Raw genomic sequence first — 24,757 nt, forward strand, 5'->3', positions numbered from 1 at the left:
TTAATAGAATTGTATAATACCAGCAACTGAAACAGCAGCAAAGCCTGACCCACAAAGTTAAGTCCTCTTTAACATTTTTAAACGGCATTATCATCATATATACACTTTTTTTCTCTTTTTTTTTTATTCTCCTTTTTTTATTCTTTCACTCCCTTTCACTCTCTGACATGAGGTAAAGTATGGCGCCCAAGTGCAATGCTCAATTGTGCTACATGTACAAAAAAAAAATGAAAAGAAAAAAACAACAAAATTTGCCAGTAAGAGTCTGCAGCAAACATTGCGAGACTACCTTCAACGCTCCCAAGACAAAAAAAAAAAGAACAGGGGGAGAAAAAAAAAACTAAATACGAAATTGATGGTTGTAGGAAATCCATGCCACACGTGGCTTAAATGATTATTTGTGAGAATGTCTTTTTTCCTCCATCAGTCACAGACAAACAAAAAGTGGGTGTGTGTGTGGCACCGTCTGAATTAGTTATTTCACATTCTTTCTATTTTAGTTGTTTTCTTTTAACCACTTTAACCCTGGTGTCTCTACTTTGGAGCATAGGCAAAAAGTATTTTTTTGTTTTTGTTGAAAACGTTCAGAAATCCCCCCCCCCCCCCCCCCCCCCCCCCCGAAAAAAATCAACATTTTCCAACACCAGAAAGAGCAGATCTACAAGCGATGAGACGTATTGTGGGCTTGTAGTTCAGCTTATTTAGCCATTTGTCATATGACAGAGTATGTAGGGCTTAAGTGGTTACGTAGCCCCCTGTACCACCCCCCCCACCCCCCAAAAAACACACACCCCCCCTGCTCGCAAAAAAACTTAAAATTAAAAACTTAACGCTAGTGAGTCTAGTCAGAACAGCACATTAAGTGTATGTCTGGCAGTAGGGTTCAGTGAGGGGGAAAGAAAAGATAATATGCATAACAATGTAAAAATATGTACGTGTGTGTGTGTGTGTGTGTCGTGGCAGGGCCTCTACTGTAGGTCCAGCAACTCCCAATACTCCCGTCTTGACATTGATCCGATTCCTTTCCATTTTCGTAAGCCCTCAGATTTCACATAGGTACACACGGCGAGACCCTTTATACGCTTGAGAAATAATGACAGATTGCACTCGGTTCGATCGTGAACGGCGAACGAGCACTCGAAACGCAGTACAAATTTCTTTTCTACCGCTGTAGTTCACATTCCTTTTTGCCCTACCAAGAGCGCGAGGGTATTTTCTGCGATTAAATTCACGTTTCGCTATTTACACGGATGTTCGCTAAACATCCGACAGCCAGAATGAAATGTATGGCACCCGACATTAGTACTGCACTCACAACGTGGGCTAGAAGGCTGTCAGCTGGCTCCGTCCTGGCAACAGCATTTGCAGTCACTATACACTTGACTAGGGTTCTTTGACGTCGAAAGGCACTGGTGACGTTCCGCAGTTTCCATTGTTAAAAATATACGATAGATAGATACAAGTTACTCTGAGGGAATGTGATCTCAGTGCAAACAATTGTCGGTGTTTTTGTATATATGCAAGCAATATAGACAAGATTTTTTCCTTCTCCCCAAGGTACAGATATCACAGTAAAAACGATTACAGTATGTGTCACTGCCCTAGATGTTTGTTAAATCGCAGTCTTGTCCAGGAATATGTTTGCTTAAATCGATTGATTTATTAATAATACAGAAGACTGGCAAAGAGCAGAGTGCAGTGTCTTTTTGAGGTAGTAGCACCTAGATGTGGGATTCTTTTTTTTTAATTTACAATAAGATTTCAACTTGCTGTACTTCACACAAAGCGCAAGCAAACGTTTATTTCAACACTGCCGTTTGTGAGAAGAAGTTTCCTGTGGGATAGAATTGTAGCCATTTAATCATCATAAACAAATGCGAGGAGGAATGCGACTTTTAAAAAAAAAGCGGTTCACAGGTTGAACATCAACAAAAAATAAGCTGGGCTTGGGAGTGCAATCTGATTACCTCAACAAGCTTTCAAAGAGACCCCTCCGATCACTGCAGATACACTGGAGAAAATAGCTACCAAACTGGTGGAAAACGATGTTGATAGCTACAAATCGACGAGGAAATAATTTACGTGGCTTATGTGCAGAGATTACACACTTCAGCCCCCCTCCCCCACTCCTATCTTCAAGCAGAACCCCCAAAGCGAGGGAGGGGTGAAGGGGGGGGGAGAAAAAAAAGAAGAAGAAAAGAAAAACGACAACACAGCTCTCCTCTAGTAGCAGTGGTTCTCAAAGTGGGGTCCGGTGACCCTCAGGGTTCCTTGAGAGGGTTCCAAATGGACCCTTTCAGGTCTGTAACTCTGAGACAAAAGACGCCAAATGGACACTTACTGGTCCGTTTAGTTCCATTCGTACATTTTAAGAGTTAAGGAGGTCCTTGAAATAAAAACATAAGTTTGAGAACCACTACTCTACAGCCTCATGACAGATAGAACAGGAACAACCAAAACCAAAAACAGATCTCAAATAAAAAAAAAGGTCAAATAAAGAGGTATTATAGTTACAGTGCAAAAAAGATGAGAAATTCAAGCTTAATACAAAAAAAACATAGCACCAAAAAAAAAATGCATGCAATTAACTGAGGTATTCAAGTGAAAAAGGGCATTTTTTGAATAAGGGAGAAAAAAAAAGATATTTAGGCAAGAAGCAAAATGTGTCTAAACTGAACGATGAAAGACAACTAAAGGCTGGCATCCTTAATCCCCAAGAACCTTATAGTGTCACACCTGCTATAAGCTTTGGTAAGGTGAGGATGTGAGACGCACTAGTGTGCTCAAATAAATTGGCCTGGTTCCTAAAGACTTATTTTTTCATTTCAAAAGGTTTCAATGCGTCTTAAACAAGTTATCCAATTTGTAGAAAACTGCAGCATATTTGTACAAGAGATAACGTCGTCCTCTGTAGATCTTGCTGTTGTATCAAAATGCGACGATTCGATCGGTGGAAAGACAATTTTAGTGCTCAAGAATGACTCATCAAATTCAGCCATTCTTGGTTATCAAAGAAAAAAAAAACTAAATGTCTGAAACCAAAGATATTCACTAATGTCAAACAACTAAAGATCTCTCTCTCTCTTTGCTCGCACTCTCACATACACTCTAGATATATCGATAGATTTTATAACGTTTATATAAGCCATCCAGTTGTCATTGTTAATACATAAGCTACAACAAACATGCAACCTCAAGTGCGGTTAAAAACGTTTTTTTTTTTTTTTTCTTCGTTTTTTTTATCCTTTTCATTTTCTTTTAATTACAGTAACTGGGAATGTTGAAAATTCCTATCCAACTCGTAGGATATGAGGGTGGGCCTCAGCATCTAAGGCGCAGAATATCATCATAAATGTCATTTTATATTTATTTATATATATATACTTTTGCTACGTATATGATTTTGGTGTCAGTCCGACCACACAATTCTCAAAAAAAGAAACAGACCCTAATGGAATAAGTGCAATAATGATTAAGAATACCACTTGTTTTTTTTTGTTTGTTTGTTTAGTTTTTTTCAAGACAGATTTCAGACAGAAGTGCCACGGTTTTTGTCTGTTTTTTTCGTTTCTTTCTTCTTTTCACGCCAGTGGTGTCTGTGAGCCACGATCGCCTTTTAAAAACTGGCACTAGTGCACAGGCTGAGGAGTTTAGCGTTTTGTTTCTCGATTTTTTCGTCTTTCCCAACGTAACTTTTGATTTACAACCTTTTTTGATTTGAACTATATACAGTCTAACACTACAATAAGCTTAAAAAGCCTCTCACTGCCCAGAGGTTTGACAAAAAAAACAAACAAAACAAAAACAAAAAAAACAATAAGAAAACAGTGAAGAACAGACATCGCGACCTGACCTTTTTTTTTGTCCTTTTAAAAACATTTTGCTAAACGTTAATAAAGCACTCGTGTGATTACACAAAAGCAGAGAAGGGAAAAGTAAAGATTGTGTTTGCGCAAAATGAAAAAAAAAAAAAAAAGCATCCATTGAGTGAAATCTGTTATGAGGATAAGTTCTGCGTCTGGTGTTGCGTCTCCACAGTGTTCCCAGAATGCCTTGCGTCGTGCCGTTCAAAAGGCTGAAGATACAGGGCTTAGCATCGCGTTGCGTTTTTTTTCTCTCTTTCTTTTCTCTTTCTTTCTTAGCTTCAATAGCTTGGGGCGCTAACGTTTTCGGGGGTTTTTCGCTAGCGCGAGAAGAAGCTTTTTTTTTCAGTTGGTTTGGACCTGAGGTTGATTGGCTTTGAGGCTGCGCAGGGCCCGCCGCGCCGCCGCAGACTTGGCGATCCGGTAGCTGCGTCCGACGCCTTTGAACTTGCCCTTGCCCACCACCTCCACCGTCACTCGCACCTTGCCGTCGTACGTCCTCTCCGCTGGGCTGTGGGGGGGAGGGACATGTCAATTCATACAGCTCTGAACACGCGGTTAACCACATCTGAATCTTTTTCTGAATCACATCTTTTTCTCCTCTATAAACATAACCATTTGTATTTGTTGATGACAGGTATTAATAGTCTATGCTCTGTTGATGAATTGAATATATAGGACCACAATGGAAACAAGTCCCCAGGACTTTTTTGTGTTTTCCTTTTAGCCCAAATGTTTTACTGTACCTCCGTGCTGTAATCTTTTTTTGACTAAGTAATCAATCAATCAATCAATCAATACAGTATGGAAAACAGAGGGACCAAGAAGTGATTTTCAACCTTTTTTAATTCAAATACTTTTTTTAATCTCTGGGAACCCAATCTAGGCTGTAAAATAATCAGTGTTCATTCAACTACGAGGAACCAAATGGACCCTCACGACGAGTCCATTTGGTTCCATTTGGTACACTCTCAGAGTTACAGACCAGCAGGGGTCCATTTGGACGCCTGGCGGGTTCCCTGACACGACTTTGAGAAACAGCAGGCTATTGGAAATGCTCAGGGAAAGTGACAAACGTAAACAATAAAAAAAAATCGATCCTTTTACCTGAACTTGGCAGTTTCTGGTTCCATCTCCAGCAACTCTCTGACAGGGGAGCGGGGCACATTCGCAGAGAACTTTTCTGTAAAAGGGGGGGGGGGTAGAGGAGGGCACGGTAGTGAAAAACGAAACCTGAATAATATATACCACCTCAACTCTGCAAATTCCTCCCGGTAATATGTCATCATCACGGGCAAGTATAAAGAACGGTGTGCAATCACTGCAAGTTCCCCCGACATGAACAAGCCAAGACAATCAGGGAGCGGGGTAAAAGAGAAAGAAAATTGGTTTCCCTTTCCAGCGGTCCTCTTCCTTACCTATAAGTGGCCTCATCATTGGATAATACACTTGCCACACGGTCTCCAGTGACATCCCGCTGTCCATGTAAATTGCTCCGGCTAGCGACTCGAAGATGTCCCCCATGGCTTTGGGGACCTCGATGTCCTCCTCCTTCTCCTCGTCTTCTTCGGAGCGCCGCAGCTGAGAGGGAGAGAAAACCAAAAGGGCCAGACGGTTAGATTTTATGCCATCAAAACGCGCGGCGTGTCTCGAGTGTATCGGGGATGCGGGGGCCGTCGTGTTCGGCCTCTATTCGAGGTGCTTTGAGAACAGACCTCTTGCATACAAAATGGAAGACATCTGTTTTTCAAAAGCGACATTGCTTCACTGACAGATGCAATGAAACTCACTCCGATCAAATAGATTAAAGATTCTCCTGACTGCTTGTTCAATTACACAGTATGTTACTATCATAGGGGGCAACTACCAATGATTTTTCAATGATGATGATAATTCAATAATCAAGAAGCAAGTTTTTATATAAAAAAATACATTGATGAACCACTTCAAATGTATTTTAAACTTCGTCGCAGAACGGCGTCGTGCAAAACTTGCCGGTTCTACTATTTGGATCTGCTATTTTCACTGCCTTTTATATTTCTCTGACAATTTTCTACATTTTCGCCTATAATGACATGTCATCAATTATTTCTTTTTTATGATCAATTAAATTGAATAGTTCGATTAACTGTTATGGCATGTGTTCGGCTACACTTGAGGGCTTTGAAAAACGGATGCAAAATGATGTCGTTTTAAAACACGGCGAGGGCTGCCGTTTTGTATGGCAACGCGGCAGACCTCGCCGTGTTTTAAAACGACATCACTCCACTGACAGACACAATGAAAACTCGCTCCGATTGAAGAGATTAAGATTCTCGCGACCGCTTGTTCAATTATATGTTACAACCTAATGTTATTACTTGGGTCTGAATAAATACCAGAGTTGTAGAGTGCTGCCACTTTATGAGCACTTTTTTTCATTTTTCTGTCCGGTTGATTTTCTTGACTTGTTTTCCCTCTCTCTCTCTCTCTGTAGCCAGCGCTCGCCCCCGAGGCATAAAATAACCTCTCTGCCCGAATCAGCAAAGATGTTGGGCCAAGATAGACCGTTCTAGACAAATTAAATCCAACTGCGTTTTTGTTCCTTCGATACTCCAAAATCGCTAGAATATAAAACAGATTCATACAAACTGACAACCCCTCCATTCTTGGGGTTGAACTGAACTTGAATGTTAATAATTACTTTACCAAAAAGAAGAGAAAAATAAAACAGCAAAGATTATGTTTCTTTCTATAAGGATTTGAGGCTTAGTACCAACACTTGAAACCAGGGGAGTTCTGAGACACGGGGGATGAGAGGTTAGCAAATAACCACTTGAACCCCATATGGTCTGTCGGGTGGGGAAACCTCCAAAACTGGAACTTTTCAGAATTCAAATGAAAAAGTAGCAAAAGTAGCAGATCTACAAGCTCAAAATGCGTCGCTTAGCGCCGCATTTCGAGCTTGTGGATCTGCTATGGTGATGCTTTTGTGTGACTCTGTAGTATGATCAAGTACGGCATTCATTTATGAAAAAATACAAAAAGTTAAAATATGGAGAGCGACGATATACAGATATATAGCAGATCTACAAGATTGCGACGCATTGTGAGCTTGTAGATCTGCTATATGAAGGGGGGCCTGGTGACTCCTGAAACCTCTCATCTCCATATTCAAACTTTTTGTGTTTTTTCGTAAATTCGTAAACGCCCTACTTGATCATACTACATCTTCACACAAAAGCATCAAAAGTAGCAGATCCACAAGCTTGAAAGCTTGCAGATCTGCTACTTTTGATGCTTTTGTATTTGAATCCTGAAAAGTAACAGTTTTGGACATATGGGTGACTGTCTGTCTCGCCATGTCTCTCATTCCTTTGCCCTTGGTTTCCTGTCTCTCCAAACCAGTGGTTCTCAAAGTGCAGACCGGGGACCCCCAGGGGGGGTCCTTGAGGGGGTTCCAGGCGGTCCCCAGCAAAATGACGCTCGAGGGTGTAGATCTGCTATTCTCGAAAAACTTTGAAACAAATGTGGAATAATCACAAATCTTATGGGGGTCCCTGGTACAACATTTTAAGATGGGGGTCTGCGACCAAATGCATATGAGCTGCTGTACTCTGACCAACCTGAAATAAAGCATAAATAAATGCCTAAACATATACAATAACCTATGAGAGACGGACTCACCTCGGAGTCCATGCCTTGCATCTCGTTCTTCTCCAGCTGGAATTGCACAAAGTCGTCGATGACGTGGAACAGCTCGGGCGAGACGGCCTTGAAGTACTTGTGGTAGTCGTACTTGACGGCCAGGGAGGCGAAGATGGTGTTGTTGACCAGCGCCGAGCGCAGGTCGGTCAGCACGCCGGGCGAGTGCTGGCGCGGGTCTTCGTAAAGGTGCTTCGTTATGAGGTAGTCGAGGATTGCATCGCCGAGGAACTCCAGCCGCTGGTAACAATCTGGTGAGATGGGGGAAAAGGTTGGTACCCCGATCACAAAAACAATACATAAAAAAGTACTTATACTGTGTAATAGTATTTTAATTCAGTCTTGTTTGTATATGTACAAAATCTGTACACAACATTTGGTCTTGTTTGTATGTGTACAAAAACTGTACACAACATTACATGGAATATAGCACTGAAATAGCCAGGGTTACAGGGGGGGACAAGCAAATAGTGAAAGGTTCAACAGTTAATCGAGCTAATCTGTGTAATCGTTCATAATAAAAAATATACACAAACGATCGATTTTCTAAAATAGCGAAAACGCCAGATCTGCAAGCTCAAAATGTTTCACGATGTGACACATTGTGAGCTTATAGATCTACTGTTTTTGCACAACGCTGTTGTACAACAAAGTATGAAATAGGGCTTACGTGGTTAATCAGACTAATAGATTTAGTCGATTGTAAGAAAATAAACCTATAACACACACACACACTAAAATGACCCATCTACAATTTCAGTAAAAGTATTTTAAGTACTTAAAAGTTATTTCAGTGAGTACAAATATTTTAAATATGTTTCTGCCATCATAAAGTTATTTTAAAGCAGTCTTAGGCTAATAATAGCTTAATGAAATGAACTCATCGAAGGCACCACTCACTTCACACTGTGTGTGATTTTTTTTAAATGTTTATTCGTTTATATATAAAAACAATTTAAAAACTCAATATGATTGAAGACATGATAATGTTTACTGTGATTATTGTAAGCTTCCATTTCATATCACACACACACCATACGAACTCCTGTAACTTTCAGGAGCAAAAAAAAATAAAAAATCAACATGAATACATTTTTGGAAATTGTGAATCGATTCTGAATCGTTGATTATAAGAATGGTGATTCATACATGAATGGATTTTTTATCCACACCCCTGCTGAATACGTACCTGTAATGGTGTTGTAATGGTAGGAGGCGTGGGTGAAGGCCTGCAGCAGATAGGCCTTGTTGTGAAAGGTGTAGTTGATCTTCCTCTCAAAGTTCTCAAAGCCAGAGATGAGGTGGTTGAGGGTGCGCTCTGCGTCCGGATGGTCCAGCATGCAGCGCGGCGGTATCTTCAGCCAGCCGTAGCGGAGGTCCGCGGCCGACGTCTGGCCGCTGGCCAGGGCCCTCCTGTCCACCGGTAACACCTGGGTTTAATGACAGCAGGACAGGATATGAAGCACTTTGCAGAGCTAACAAATATATTATATTGAATACATGACTGTTGTTTTAATGGAAAATTCAGCGTCACATTTTTATGCGCTGAATCTTACTTATTAGATATATATTTTTGGGCAGTGTAGCCACCCCTATAAGTGGTTTTTTTTTCAATGAAAAACTCTGGCACTGGCTAAAAAAATATGAAAATACCTCTGGCAGTTAACACATTGACTGCCAATCACGTAGATCTACGCGAACCGATTTAAAGCCGCCACGTGCCAATCCAATTTCACCCAAAGACCAAGGAGATATGATTAGTTGAAGATCTAGACTCCTATCCACTTCCTTGTTAACTTAAAACTTAAAAAGTCTGTATTTCGGCTCCTGAGTACTTTCTTTTTTCCAATGAAAAACTCTGGCACTGGCTAAAAAAATATGAAAATACCTCTAGCAGTTAATGGGTTAATGGGTTAATAACCTTGCACTTAAAAAAATTTAAAACAAATTTAAGTGAGCTTCCATCACTGTGATGACCACTGATGACCACACCGCCCACTTCACACTGGGTGTGATTTTTGCCAGACCCAAGGGGTCGGGCTTACATGAGGCTTTGTACCTGTTTCGTCCATACATGGGCATGGTCACTTTGTCCTCCGGCCCCAGCCAAAAAAAAGTATGTCACTTTGTCCTCCGGCCCCAGCCAAAAAAAATTCTGTCCCCCAAAAAAGTCTGTCCATACATGGGCATAGAAGGGACACACGTCGTGCGAAGCCCGGCCATTCAGATTTCAACCACTAGGGGTTGAATACAGACAGTATGTAATACATGGGCATAGACACAGGCTGACACGTCATGTGAAGTCTGGGTCTGGCAGAACCAGGTCTCCTGGTCTTGTTTAAAGCTTTCAGGTATTTCTAAGGCCCATTGGAACCATTGGTCAAACTATGGCCGTGGTTTTTAAAAAGCCTAGCATCCCTATTCTGAGGTGAATATTCGTCAAAAATAGCAGATCTACAAGCCAATCTATAAGCTACACGTCGCAGTGAGCTTATCGGCTATTAGCGGTTATTCTTGGCAAAGATATTTAGTGTAGAGCGAAAACAGGAAGGTGCCTAGAATAGATCATGGTGTAGGTTTAAGCATGTTAAAGGCCCATTTCACCAATTTTCAACCTATCTTGGCTCCTTTTCTGCCTACTCGCTCTGTGTCTCAGAGGAGGGTTGTGGACGGAAGGCATTTCGGAAGGCATCATCGGAAGGCATTTCAAAAAAGAAATTAAAGCAAGAACAATGGCTCTCCATTTCAGCGTGCTAACTTTTCAGGAAGGAAGGCGGTAGTTTCTACAGTATTAGCACTGGAATCCCCATTGATGATGTCATTGGTAGGCAGGTTTCTAAACTGTCCCTAGCCCACCAATGAGACTTGAGTCATTGGTTCTCAAAGTGGGGTCCGGGGACCCCCAGGTGTCCTTGGGGGGTTTCCAGGGGGTCCCCAGCAAAGTGTGTTAATATAGCATCACAATACTTTTGACTACTTTAACCTTTTTATACTTTGGCTATTCAAAAATAGCAGATATACAAGCGCATAGCGCGGCACCGAGGGCCTCGCTGCGAGCTTGTAGATCTGCTATTTTTGAAAAATCAGGAAAATGAGTCCAAACCTCTGAATATATATATATTTTTCAAGCAAACACTTGTAACTCAAATCTTTGCTTCTGCGGGGGTCCCTGGAACAAAACATTTTGAGACGGGGGGGGTCCGCGGCCAAACACATATCAATTCGGGTGGTGGACCTTGACATGAAAAAGGTTTGAGAATCACCGGTGTTAACCCATTAAGACCTGGAACGCATCTGTGTCACTTTAATTTTCTTTGGCTATTCAAAAATAGCAGATGTACAAGCTCATAGCGCGGCACCGAGTGCCGCGCTATGAGCTTGTAGATCTGCTATTTTAGAAAAATCTTGAGATAAAAAAAAAAAAACTGTTAAGATTTAGAAAACATCTTTAAGAATCGCCTCAGGTCTTAATGGGTTAAGCGGTCAAGGCGAGTGGGGGGGGGGGGGGGGGCCTGTGTGTAGTGTACAACAGTACCTTGAGCCCCAGGGAGCAGAGGAACATCTGGGCGGCGCGCTCCCCACAGCTGGTCAGGTAGCAGCCCAGCAGGGCCTCCACGCAGTCGGCGATGCTCTTGTCGGCGATGCACTGCTCCGTGTGCAGGTCGTACGAGATGGACTGCTTGCCCAGCTCGGCGCCGCAGTTCTCCTCCGACGGGTTCCAGAAGCCCACCACAAAGTCGTCCTCCTCGCCCGCCTTGCTGGGGTCCAGGTAGCACATGGCGTCCCACGAGCTGTAGTCGAACTCCTCGCCCGAGGCGGCCGACGACGACTGGCCGCCGCCGGTGGCGGTGGTGGCCTCCGACGCGGGGTAGTGGGCGTCGGCGGCGGCAGCGGCGGGGTGTGCCGAGTGCTTCTTGGGGGGCTTCCACTTCTTGGAGGGGGATTCTGGGACTGGGGTTAGGAGGCAACGAGGTTATTGTTTTTCCTTCGTTCGTTTTGACGTGTTTTGACGTGTTTTCAATTTAGGTTTAGTTTTACTTAGTGTTTAAACAGAAAACATATCCATGAATTCAAGTGTCCATGGGGTGACTAACCAATAGAATTTCTTTTTTTTTGGGGTGAACTATTCCTTTAACTCTACTAACCTGGGGAGGAGGAGGAGGTGGTATTGGCGGCGGGGGTGGGCGAGGGCGGGAAGGCGCCCAGCGAGATCTTCTTCCCGAAGGCTCCGGAGCCGATCAGCATGTTGTCGATGAACTTGATGTGCTCCTGGTAGTACTCCAGGTCGTCCTCCATGTTCACCTCGTCCGCCTTGGGCTCCTCCTCGTCCTTCAGTATCAGCTCCTCCTCGTCCCCGCCGTCTTCGTCCTCGTCCTCCTCGTAGTCGTCGCCCGCTTGCCCGTTGGCCTGCAGCTCTTCTTCTTTGGCCTGGAGGTGATTCAAAGGTAGGGTAAGTGAGATTATATTAAAACATTGTTTTTTTTTATCCCCTTGCCAGCGTTTATTACCTTAAATAGACGATCTTTGAAAAGCCGTGGAAACCACGTTGTGTACACAAATGTAAAAAAAGTGTCCGTGGGGTGGGGTAGAGTCCTGTCTATCCACTGGAACAATAACATTTCTACCGCGATCGGCCATTTTGGAGAATGGGTTGAAAATGGGTGGTTTTCATTGAAAAAAAAAAGAATCCGAGTTCTAAGTGTTTTTTCAAAAAATCCTAACGTTGGCGCGGACGGACGGACGTGGCGTTTTTTGGGATGACGTCACATCCGTCAATTCCTTCTCCGAGTTTCGAGTGATCATTCCAAAGCTGTGTTAGAGCGCTCTTTTGTGGAATAAAAAAGAAAAAAATGGGTTTTGGACAGAACATATAAATGCGTTCTTGGCAGGCAATGTGTTAAGGTTTTTGGTTAAAAAGGTTAAAGCTCTATATTTTTGATAGTACTCATTGCTATACAGTGTTTGTTCAGTAACAGCGGTCTCCCTCGTCTCTCCAGCTCTTTATTAAACAGAAAATACATTTTCAGGTGGGTCGCCAATTTCAGCCAATCAGTAGAGAGTACCCATTTATCAAGTTCAATTTTATTCTGTTTTAACACAAAAACCCTACCTATAAAGATATTAGTAGGACATTAATATATGGTGAAAATAAAGACGGTTGAAAGTTGATTTATGGAGATACAAGGTTTCTGCCTAGCAGCGGCATACTTACTGTAGTTGACCGGGGTCCCTGAGGGCGCTATTCTAGGCTCCCTGCTGTTTTCGCTCTACACTAAATACCCTCGGCAAAAAAAAACTACCTACAGGGAGGGAATTCACCTTTAGGCTAGCGGATAAGATGTTGGCTTTAGTCGCGGGAGACCCGGGATCGAGTCGCGGGCGTTATACACTTATCAATCCCGCAGGGAGAAATCGGTTTCAGCTTCACCCAGCTAAAGGCTGCTCAGATGGTCCTGATGAGTGCTCGGGGGAGGGGAGCGGTTAGGGGTCAAGTGAGCTTGCTCAGGGACACTTCCGACATAATAGTTCGGGGGCCGGGAGGCCAACCGGTGACCTCTCCTTCCCACTAACCAGTGGTTCTCGGAGTGGTTTCCACGGACTCCACGGCAGTGGTTTTCAACCAGTGGTCCGGGGACCACCAGTGGTCCTTGAGGGCGTTCCAGGTGGTCCCCAGCTAAATGACGGAGAGTTAATGGAGAGTTGGTAACCAAATGGACCCTTATAGATCTTTAACTCTCAAGAGTTAAAATATTGTTAAACATCTGCATTACTTCATTAAATCATTGTTATTTTGATCAACGTTGGCCTGTCATCTCTCCTATGGTACCAACATCAATACAACATGGGTTTGTGGACAAAATCTTATCCAACAAAAGCAAAATATTCAAAGTCTTGGGTCTGAGAGGCTAAATCTCATCAAATGGTGGTTCCGTGGCTCAAATGCTGAATAATTAATGGACCTTGAAATGAAAAGGGTTGAAAACCACTGCTTTAGGGGGGGTCTAAATTGACCCTTACAAGTCTGTAACTCTGACAGCATACAAATGGTATACTGTCAAGAGTTAAGGGGAGTCCTTGAAATGTCAACGTTTCAGAACCATTCCACTAAGCTACTGGCCGCCCCGATGTTCACCCCGGAATCTAGACGCAGGCGCTGGGGTTGTAGTGGTGAAAACGAGGCTGGACGGTAGACCTTAAGAAGGAGACGTGGATGGATTACAACGCTGAACCGTATCGTCGTGTCTTTATCAAAATAAAAGCTCTCGGTTCTGATGCCGTGAGGGCCTCCAGGAACTCGTTTGACTCAGAATGCGGTCACGACCCTTGAGAGGGATTAGGAGGAGATTACGGAGGTTTTCGGAGCTCTAGCCGCCGCACCGGGTCAGCTAAACGCGGCCTCTGGGACGCCACGGGGAGACGAGACGAGTGGCCGGCCAACTCCGTGAAGTCATAGGTACTGTTAATACTCTTTTATCAAAATTCATGTACAATCAGGACTGCGAATGCATTAGTCTGTGTGTGTGTAGATCTCGCCAACTCGAAAACCTCAAAAAGGCCATCAGTGATGATAACTAATTGACCAATTAGAGCGTCCCTTTGAGTCTTACTAAAAAGGTACGTCGTCCGACAGATTAGGTCCTACTTGACCAAGTATTAAACCCGTTGGGGCTTAGATCTTTTAATTTCCGAGAGCTTTTTTTTCCCACCCCGACTCTTTGTATTTGCTTTTTCCTCACAGAAAATTAGTATGACATCGTATGTGACCCACGCCAAAACACTTGGAATGAGTAAGTTCCCATTGTGCGGGGTGAATGCCTTCGCTGCTGACAGAGTCCATGATATCACAATCTGCTGTTACTGTTACAAACAGTTGTGTGGAAGCCTGCCAGCGAGGAGGAACGTCGCCCTCTAGTGGCTGTGTATGGCCACAACTACAAAGACAGGCACACATGATGAACATGTGCGTAATGGTGTTGCACGATGCAATCCAAAAAAAATTATCACGTTGTGATTCCTCCCCTCCCCCCCTGATTATTGGGGATTGCGATATGAAAGCTGATACATTGAGACAAAACGCTTTCAACATCATTTCTGAGAAAAATGTCAAAAGAGCATGGGAGGTATGAAATTGTGGATTCGCTCTGCATGTCCACAAACATGCCAGGCCAAGGGTTTCTGCACAATAATACTTCACTTGTTCTGAGACAACCTGGAACACCTTTTCCCTGAGAGAGATGTAGCGTAGTTTGATTCGTGAATTTAAGACACTAATGTATTGTGACGGGAGAAAGTGGGAAAGGAATTATGGCAAAGGGTGAACTCGGAAAACAAACGGAAGCCCCTCCTCCCAGTCCAGGCCCACCGACTGGGGCTGTATCGATTGCTTTCTTATATTAGCAATGTTGTTTTCATAGTTTGTTTTCTTGGCAATTTTTCTATTGATTCCTTTTTCGATTAATTGGTAGAATCGAGAAGTGCGTTGTTTTTTTATATATCAATGAATGAACACTTCAATTCGTTTTTTATAATCAACTACAACTGATTAGTCAGATTAACCACTTTAGCCCTAGTTTATACTTCATTGTACAACAGTGTCATGCAAAAATTGCCGATCTACAGGCTGACAATGATTTTTGAAAAGTTTGAAAAAATTGGAAAAATAAATATTTATGTTTTTAAATTTTTTTATGATCTATTAGCTTGATTAACCCATTCAAACCGGGAACGCATCTGTGTGCCATTTTTAGATTTCTTTGGGCTATTCAAAAATAGCAGATCTACAATGCTCATAGCGCGGCACCGAGTGAGATTGTAGATCTACTATTTTTGTGCAAATCTTTGAATATATATTTTTCAAAGCGAACATTTGTAACTCAAATCTTTGCTTCTGGGGGATTCTACAAATGTCTTCTAAACAGATTTTTTAAACGTATGTTGCTATAATAATAGTGGTTCTTGGACCACTATCTCAAAATATTTTGTTCCAGGGACCCCCAGAAGTTGTAACAGAGTAAAAAATATTCGTTTAAAAAAATATATATTCAAAGATTTGCACACATTTTCCACGATTTTTCAAAACAAATAGTAGATCTACAAGCTCATAGTGCGGCACTCGGTGCCGCGCTATGAGCTTGTATATCTGCTATTTTTGAAAAGCCAAATACATCTTAAAATGACACACAGATGCGTTCCCGGTCTTAATGGGTTAATTGCTGCACCCCTACCACCAACCTCGTCTGAGTCCCACTTATCGGTGATGCTCTTGTCCTGGTTGACCACGTAGCCGGGAGGCAGCCAGTTGACCGGCGGGTCGAAGATGGACACCACCATCCTACTGGGGAGGCCCTTCTTCTTGCCCAGGCGGTAGAGGTTACAGTTGCTCACCTGGACAACACACACAAAATAAACAAATAAATAATATTAACATTTTTGCCAAACGAAAGCTAGCAGGTCCCAAGAAAGGTGGAGAAAGGAGGGAAACACCCCTAGAACAAATAATATTCTAGAAGCAGAATTTTATGAACCTATCCAACAAACCTAAATGAAAACCGTAAACTAGCAGTAATAAGAATCCTGACTTTCATTCAAACGTCAATCCATTCATGAATGCTTTGTTAAGTATTCCCACTGTGTCCGGGCATTGACTTAACGCATTTAAGGAATGGTTTGTTCTGCCAAGGTGGAACAATTTTCTTTGTCGAAGAACGATGCCGTTTCTCATCACAGTCCAATTGTTTATAAATGAATGGTTCAACAAAACGTAGGCTAATACTACTGTACAGTAAATGGCCATTGAATTATTGTTCACAACCCCAGCTGTTGGTGGTATTACATTTAAACTTGAGTGAAGACGAGAGGGAGCCAGTGGAAACAGGTTCTCTCTCTCACACAAACACACACTTACACACGAAAGGATGAAACACACGAAAGAGTGATACACAGCATTACAAAGAGATTCCACATATGAAAGTTGTGGAACTAAGTACCTAAAAATCGAATGCAAACAAGGTCAAATGGAAGCTGTTCGACACCAAGTTGTCCTACCACAAATCAAGAATGAATGCACTTGAAGGCTCGAAAAAGTACTCCTCGGAGCATAGGTCTCCGCCAGGTCAGGTAGGTTATTGTGGGCCAGCAATGTTCGGAATTCGCCAATAAGGATGGAATATGAAAAATCGGATGGCGTCTTGATCACTTGACTATAGAGATAATGTGTACAGATTTGCATGATGTTTGGACACAATTTGTAGTTTTACACAGATCGGTGCAGTTGTATGTAAAAAAACACAAATCGGCCTGTTATAGCACCACCATGAGGCTGATTTAAAAATGTTCAAGTGGCATTTTTTTCTCAGCATAGTGGGAATGTGTGTGCAAAATTTCACGGAAATCACACGCTGTGTTCATGATTTGAGGCATTTTGTTCAAAACAGAGCACTCCTGCAAACTTTGGAAGTCAATTTAAGCCAGGATGGAATATGAAAAATCTGTGTTTTGCCTTCGGCCTGGCGGAGACAATGAAGCATCCAACAGAGGTGCCTAAAGAGACTTCACAAACAGCTGTCTATTACTGTGAGGAGGCTTCATTGCGATGACAAACATGCAGGTGAAACCGCCGTGCTAATGACAAAGAGTGATGGTTCCGTGCGTTCATGGCATCTGCGGAACCCGAATGACGGTCCTGTCCCGTAAAAACAGTTACCACTTGAACTGAGGAGAGGAGACTGCACAAGACCTCTGCAAAAAAGCATAATCAACTATCCCCAAAGCTGGCTCTAAACACAGACATATGGCGGCACTCACCACTGAATCTTATGTCGCCATGATGACGACCCTCCAGTATAATATTTTGATTTACCGTCGGCCAGCTGAGCCAATCAACGTTAAGAATGATTATCCTGAATTGTCTATTTTTGTGCGGTACCGTTTCATTTTAATGATCCACACCGGTAAAGAGAATAACAGAATTCCATGTCTCTCTCTCGTTTTTTTTGGGCAGCTGAACGGCTGGAACAAGCAAGGGCCATTTCTCTCCACATAAGCCAATGTCCTTTAGTGGTTAACTCATTTTTGTGTCTATCCCCTTAACCATTTAAACCCCAAGAGTGATACTCAACTCCGGCACCTGGGGACCTTTCGTGTGGCTGTGGCCCCATATTGCAATGTAAAAATAAATGGTTGGTTGTTGTTAGTATGCAAACTCTTATGTATATTCTTAGGATCTATCTCTACATGCACTAGGCTAGTGGTTAAGAAGTTGGCTTTCCACGCGGGAGACGCCGGGTTCGAATCCCGGGCGTTAATGAGTGTTTTTCATAACCATTACCAGAAGCTCATTAACAGTAAATAAAACATACATTTTGTTAGAATTAATCGGCTACACATTTCTCAATGGTTACCAGTACCACAGTTAATAAAGAACATGTTTTGTTGTCAGAGTCTTGCAGCCCCCAAATTCAAGGTATTTTATAATTGTGGTCCCCTGCCTAATCTAATACCCCTGCCCTATATAATTAATTAACTAATTGACTTGAGTCCCCCAGCCTAGGGTTCTGCACTAGGCCTGCTTCCTTTTTCCCTCTACCCCAAATCTCGCTGAAAATAGCTGACCTACAAGCTCATCATTTGACCTAACGCTTGGCCCAGATTAGGGACACTAGGGCATTGCTTTTAATGTTTTACAAGGAGCACTCTTTAAACTTAAACTTGTTTTAAACGCAGAGAAAACAAAGTACCTGTTTTTCACCAGAACAAAATCGATTGATTTTACAAACCTAAAAATGTGCACTTTATCTGTATTACCTCTTGAAAGAGTCCAACATTACAAGTATCTGGGCATATGGATCGATGAGAAATTCAACTTCAAATGTCATATGTAATGGCTATTTCAGAATGCCAACCTGTTCTAAATCAATCTATGTATCTATCTATATTTTGGCCCTAGAATAGTAGCCACACAGCAGGGTTCTTTTCACAGCTTCTGTTCCCGTCATTCAACAATTGATACAAAGGTCTATTTCCACATTATGCTCTGTGTCAGCATGTAATTTGTCCTGTGATACTATACATGGTCATTGCTAATTTAACCAGTCAGCTCTATGGTACTGTTACTTAGTATAGCCTGTTTATATTTATCTACATTTAGGGGAGAGATCTTGGTGTATAAGAGGTGTCGCATATGACACTTCAGGAGGCTTCTGCCCTACGGGGCCCAAGCTCTGGCCAGGAGGCCAGAGCTCTGTCTGATCTGTATGCTGTTTGCTCTGCTGACATCTTCCTAATAAATGATCTAAAACTTCACCTGAATGGAATATTATTATTAATATTGCTATAACATTTGGCGACGAGGATGGGATCAATATTTCATATTTCATAACTAATCATGATTATGGATACTTGATCAAAAGAACTTAAGGGTGAAGGATTCTTTTTGGGAAAAAGATTTTCTCAAAGCAGATCCGGACCAGATCCAGACGATGGAGGACAAAGAGCAGACCGCCACAGAAGCAAGCTATGCAGAATCAACTTTTGATGATCTTCTGCAACAAGGTCTACACGATTGGAACCTCGCAGACCGATCTATTCTGTCTGTGATGACAACAAGGAAACCACAAGCTTCAAGCCACAGAGGGAAGGAGCAGAGCATGCATGGTCACCAGCCATGGGAGCAGCACCAACAATGTCACCATGCAGCAGCAGAGGTGACGAAATCGACACCATACAGACAACAAGAGACTTTGCCACAGCAGGAGGACAAGGCACAGAGAGCCACAGAGAGCATTTGAGAGCCACTGAACTGGGACCCACCAGCCCAATGGAGATCACTGCCACAGAGAGACATGCTGCACGTGAGAGGCACTACTGGAACCACTAGCAAAGTGGAGATCGCTGTCAGAGACATAACCAAATGGACCTGTACGCCAAGTGAAGATGGAGGAAAGAGCCATGAAGACTGGAAAACTATATTCAATATCTAACTGAAAATATTTGTTCATACTGCCTAATCTCTGGCATATCAACGTCTGGGGTGAGATAAACTAGGTCGTGAAAAGCGAGCCTTCCGTGAAATTCGGTAAATACCTGTACTCCGGTGCAAAGTTGGTGAAAGCCAAATTAGGTCGTGAAAGACGAGCCGTCCGTGAAATTCGGTAAATACCTGTACTCCGGTGCAAAGTTGGTGAAAGCCAAACTAGGTCGTGTAAGACGAGCCGTCCGTGAAATTCGGTAAATACCTGTACGAACTGTACAAAGTCCTTAGAAGGAAACTGTCAAAATCAATCCGTGAAAGGCGGTCCGAATTGGTAAATGAATCTGTATGGAGCCCTCAGTCTTGAGAAACAGAGATTTAACATACAAACAGAGATAGATTTGACATTATGAGTGAGAGGCTTTCAAAGCTTTCGAACCTAAAACAACCAGGTCTATTATTCTGTAATATGTTTCATGTGATATGTTTGATATCTATCTGAATTAATTAATATAGGAATCTATAAAAAAAAAATAGTCAACTGGGCATTGGCCATAAATGTGGAAATATTTGTTTTGACTGCATAGTCTCTGGCCTTTTAACGTTTAGAAGGGAGAGAAGTGTTTAGACACGCGTATCGCCCCAATTAGCCAGCGTGCTAAGGGCCCTTTGCCTTGAAAAACAGAGATTTAACATCCAACCAGATAAAAGATTTCACATATACTAAATTCTAGAAAATGAGAGAGAGAGAGAGCTCTCAAACCCAAACAAGTAGATCTACTTTGGATATTATTATTAGGTTAATGGCAGAGTCAGTGATGCCTTCTGTGTCAGGCAATTATGCATCAGTTATAAGTCGCACGTCCTGTCTCCTGATATTTTTGTCTGATTGATCATACAGTAAATGGTTGAGTAAATATATAGCTATATCAACATGTAGGTAGGAAAATGTCTATTGATTTGGCATTCTATGTCGTATGTACATGAATATGCTTATTCATGTACAAAAACAAAAAACTCTGGACTGTAATGGCTATTTCAGAATGCCAACCTGTTCTAAATCAATCTATGTATCTATCTATATTTTGGCCCTAGAATAGTAGCCACACAGCAGGGTTCTTTTCACAGCTTCTGTTCCCGTCATTCAACAATTGATACAAAGGTCTATTTCCACATTATGCTCTGTGTCAGCATGTAATTTGTCCTGTGATACTATACATGGTCATTGCTAATTTAACCAGTCAGCTCTATGGTACTGTTACTTAGTATAGCCTGTTTATATTTATCTACATTTAGGGGAGAGATCTTGGTGTATAAGAGGTGTCGCATATGACACTTCAGGAGGCTTCTGCCCTACGGGGCCCAAGCTCTGGCCAGGAGGCCAGAGCTCTGTCTGATCTGTATGCTGTTTGCTCTGCTGACATCTTCCTAATAAATGATCTAAAACTTCACCTGAATGGAATATTATTATTAATATTGCTATAACATGCTGTTTGCTCTGCTGACATCTTCCTAATAAATGATCTAAAACTTCACCTGAATGGAATATTATTATTAATATTGCTATAACACATATTGATAACCTGATCAAATCATTGCGGGCAAAACTGTGTTTACGATACAGAAATAAATGTTGTTTCCCCTTATTTTGCTGAAAGAGAATCATACCGGCTGTCCTACTCTCAGTCCTAGATTATGTCATTTATAGATATGCTGCTGCCACCACCCTTAAGCCCCTAGATGCCATCTAGGTTCATCACAGGTGATCCATATAACACACATCATTGCACTTTATACACTACAGTTGGATGGCCCTCTCTCTCCATGATGATGCGACGAGACCATCATTGGTACATCTATATTTATAAAGCTCTATTAAATAAATCACCAACATATATTTCATCACCGTTAAAACCAAATACTTCCACCCATCAAACACGCTCTCAGGAATTCCATTATTGGTCCCCAAGGCCAACACAGAGCTTGGCAAAACAGCTTTCAGGTTTAGCGCTCCCTTCACTTGGAACGAGTTACACTGTTGTATTATGCTTCTTCTTCCAATTTCCAATACTTTTACTCCACTACAATGATTTAAAAACTTTAGTTACTAGTTACTTTGCAAACATACATTATTATATTATATAACATACATTAACCACTTGCAGCCCTATTTTATACATCGGCTATTTTCAGAGCCTATCTACAAGCTCACAACGCGTTGTGAGCTTGTAGATCTGCCATTTTCAGATCCAATTAGCACTTTTACTTTTGGTGCTTAAAGCATATTTGGATGCCAAAACTTTTGTACTTGTACTCAAGTAACATTTTGAACACAGGCCTTTTACTTGTAACAGAGTATTTTTATATTATGGTATTGCTACTTTTACTAAAATATCTGAGTACTTCCTCCACCACGGGTCCCGTGGTGAGATCATTGTCCAGGGCCCCGTGTGGGCCTTGGCAGAGAGAGAGAGAGAGAGAGCTGCTCACCTTCTTACTGCGCATGTAGGAGAGGCGTCCTTCGTGCGCGTCGGGGTAGGTGCAGAACAGGTAGGTGGTGATGCCGTGCTTCAGGAAGGAGTCGCCCAGCATCTCCAGCCGCTCCAGGTTGAAGCCGTCGCTGGCGTTGGACAGGGTCAGGGCCTGCAGGATGAGGCCCGGGTTGGGCCCCAGGCTCTTGGTGGAGTCTCCCACCAGAGCTCCGCCTCCGGGCTGTGTGTGTGGACCGTCGTGACATTTTAGTTGACGATTAACCACTTAACCCATTAACACATTGAATGCCAATCGCGTAGATCTACGCGAACCGGCGGTTCGCGTAGATCCCCCCCCAGGTGCACTTTCGGAATTTTTTGATCCATTTCCGGTTCCGGTTTGAAGACCGGAAACAGAATTATTTGGGTTCCGGTTTTGCCGATCATGTCGGCCCTCGTTCTACAGACGAAACCGAAACTGCACGGCTCAATCTTAAGGATTATAACAAGATCTATGGCGACGTGAAAAAAACAAAAAAACAACAATAACACGTTGGCACTGGTGAGTACATTATGAGATTAATGTCTGGCATGGAATGTGTTAAGACATTCTACAAATGTCTGAAAAACGTATGTTTCTATATCAGTGGTTGTCAAACTTTTTCATGTCAAGGACCCCCAAAATGTATATGTATTTGGCCGCCGACCCCCATCTCAAAATATTTTGTTCCAGGGACCCCCCAGAAGCAAAGATTTGAGTTACAAATGTTCGCTTTAAAATAATATATATTCAAAGATTTGCACACATTTTCACGATTTTTCAAAAATAGCAGATCTACAAGCTTGTAGCGCTATGAGCTTGTAGATCTGCTATTTTTGAATAGCCTAAGTGTAAAATAATGCTTTTTAGCTCAAATCAAAAAAGTGCCCATATGGTTGACCGTAGTCCATCAGGGCTCTATGCTTGTGTTTTTTCTATTTTCTGATATTGTGGAGAAAGCTTTTGCTGAAAATAGCAGATCGACAAGCTCACGCTATTTTCTGCGAAAGCTTTCTCCACTATATGGATGCTGGGGTTTAAGTGGTTAAATTGTCATAAAGAATATTGCCAATAGCGATTTGAGTGTGTTTTTGGCATTGAACATGGGCACATATCCCATGTTCAATGCCAAAAAACACAACTATTTATATAAAAATGACGATGTTTGCCTTTTAGGCTTTGTAAATAAACACTGCACAGATATGAAAAACAACTTAAAATTACATAGAAATGACTGGTACCAACTACCAATAATAGTACAGTACTATATATGTACTATAGCCAAAACAGGCCATGTTTAATCATTTCATACTTAAAAAATAGCTTGGAACTTGTAGATCGGCTATTTCGGCTATAATACATACAAATGAATGGAACCTATTATGCAAAATGATTGCGATGGAGGCGATGATGTAATAATGGTGAACAGGCCTTACCGGTAGGTCGGGTAAAGGTGCTGCGTTGGCGGCGGCGGCGGGATCCGTGGCGTTGGCGGCTGTCGTCGGGCTGCAGGCTGAGGTAGCTTTATTCACGTGGTCTGAGGAGGTCCTCCCTGGCGTACATTCGTCACTCTTCTTCTCCGAAACGGGGCCGTGGTGGTGGTCGTCGGAGGAGCTCGGAGGAGGAGAGGGCCGCTGCTGCACAGGAACTGAGGTAGTGGTTTGTATTGATTCGGTGCCCTCCAGCGGGAGCTGGGAGCGTTGGCAATTGTCGCGTTGGTGAAGGTGCTCGTGTTGGTGGCCGACTAGGGCAGTGCCATTGGTGAGGTTCCTTGTGCAGTCAGCGGCGTCTTCTTCTCCTCCGGGCTCGGGGGCCGCTACTGCTGCTCCGGCGGCGGCTCGGGGCCCCTGCTGGGTCTCCAGTGGCGGCGGCCCCTGCTGGGGGGAGTGGTGGGGACTACAGGGCTGCTGCTGGGTGTCCGGGGCTACGGTTGGTGGTTGGTGTTTACAGTGATCGTCGTCGTCATCATCGTCATCGTCGGTGCACGAGGAGATAAAAGTCTTGCTGTCGATGGAGCGCTTCCACCCGAAGTCCAGATTCGGATACCTGCAGAAAGAAAAAGAAAAGAGATGTATTAAATATGTTTTACAAACATTTAGACATGTCTATGAATTTAAAACACCAATGTTTTTTTTTATTTGTTTGGGGGAGTCGAACCCGCGACATGCTGTCAGGCTGGCATTGCAGCATTAGGGTGCCTGGACCGTCACGCTACGGCCCAGGCCAACACCAATGCTTTTACAGACGAAAGCAAAAATCAAATCATGTGGATCTCGGGATCCACATGCCAACGGCATGGTTCCGATGTGGTAATTGGTCTTCACGTAGCCAGCCTACTGTACGTATCGTCGCCAGAAATCTCTTATCTCCATATTTTAACTCTGTTTTTTCCTAAATTAACGCCCTACCCCTGGACACAGTCTTTCACTCAGCACTTAGATGTATCACTGGAGAAATTGATGGGAAGTTACCGCCATACATTACATTGTTGTTAGATTGGAAAAAAAGCACTCTCCAGACCCGCTCAAGCGACTGGCTTACACTCGAGGTTCCATCTGTGCAGTCTGAACTTGGGGAAACTGCTTTCTGCTTTGATGCTGCTATTTCATGGAATACCTTACAACTCGAACAAAAAATTAACACCCCAATTTTCCATGGACAATTTAATGACTTACTCTTAAATCTTCCTACCTCAGATCTTCCTACCTCATTTACACATTTTCTGTTAGGT

The 24,757-nt window shown here is 42.7% G+C and overlaps 1 protein-coding gene across 1 annotated transcript in view; it reads right to left on the reverse strand.

The window, feature by feature from the left end:
- Window positions 1-804: 804 nt before the first annotated feature.
- Window positions 805-24,757, reverse strand: part of dicer1 (dicer 1, ribonuclease type III) — a 67,112-nt gene continuing 43,159 nt past the window's right edge. Inside the window, 10 exon segments of the mRNA XM_080413239.1 lie at window positions 805-4,374; window positions 4,971-5,046; window positions 5,282-5,444; window positions 7,530-7,798; window positions 8,737-8,977; window positions 11,083-11,498; window positions 11,693-11,975; window positions 15,780-15,932; window positions 22,006-22,227; window positions 23,463-24,072. Coding sequence (XP_080269365.1) covers window positions 4,209-4,374; window positions 4,971-5,046; window positions 5,282-5,444; window positions 7,530-7,798; window positions 8,737-8,977; window positions 11,083-11,498; window positions 11,693-11,975; window positions 15,780-15,932; window positions 22,006-22,227; window positions 23,463-24,072 — 2,599 coding nt within the window. The 3' untranslated portion in view covers window positions 805-4,208.

This window comes from Gymnoscopelus braueri (genome assembly GCF_963280865.1).
Source record: "Gymnoscopelus braueri genome assembly, chromosome: 19".
NCBI classification, from domain to species: Eukaryota; Metazoa; Chordata; class Actinopteri; order Myctophiformes; family Myctophidae; genus Gymnoscopelus; species Gymnoscopelus braueri.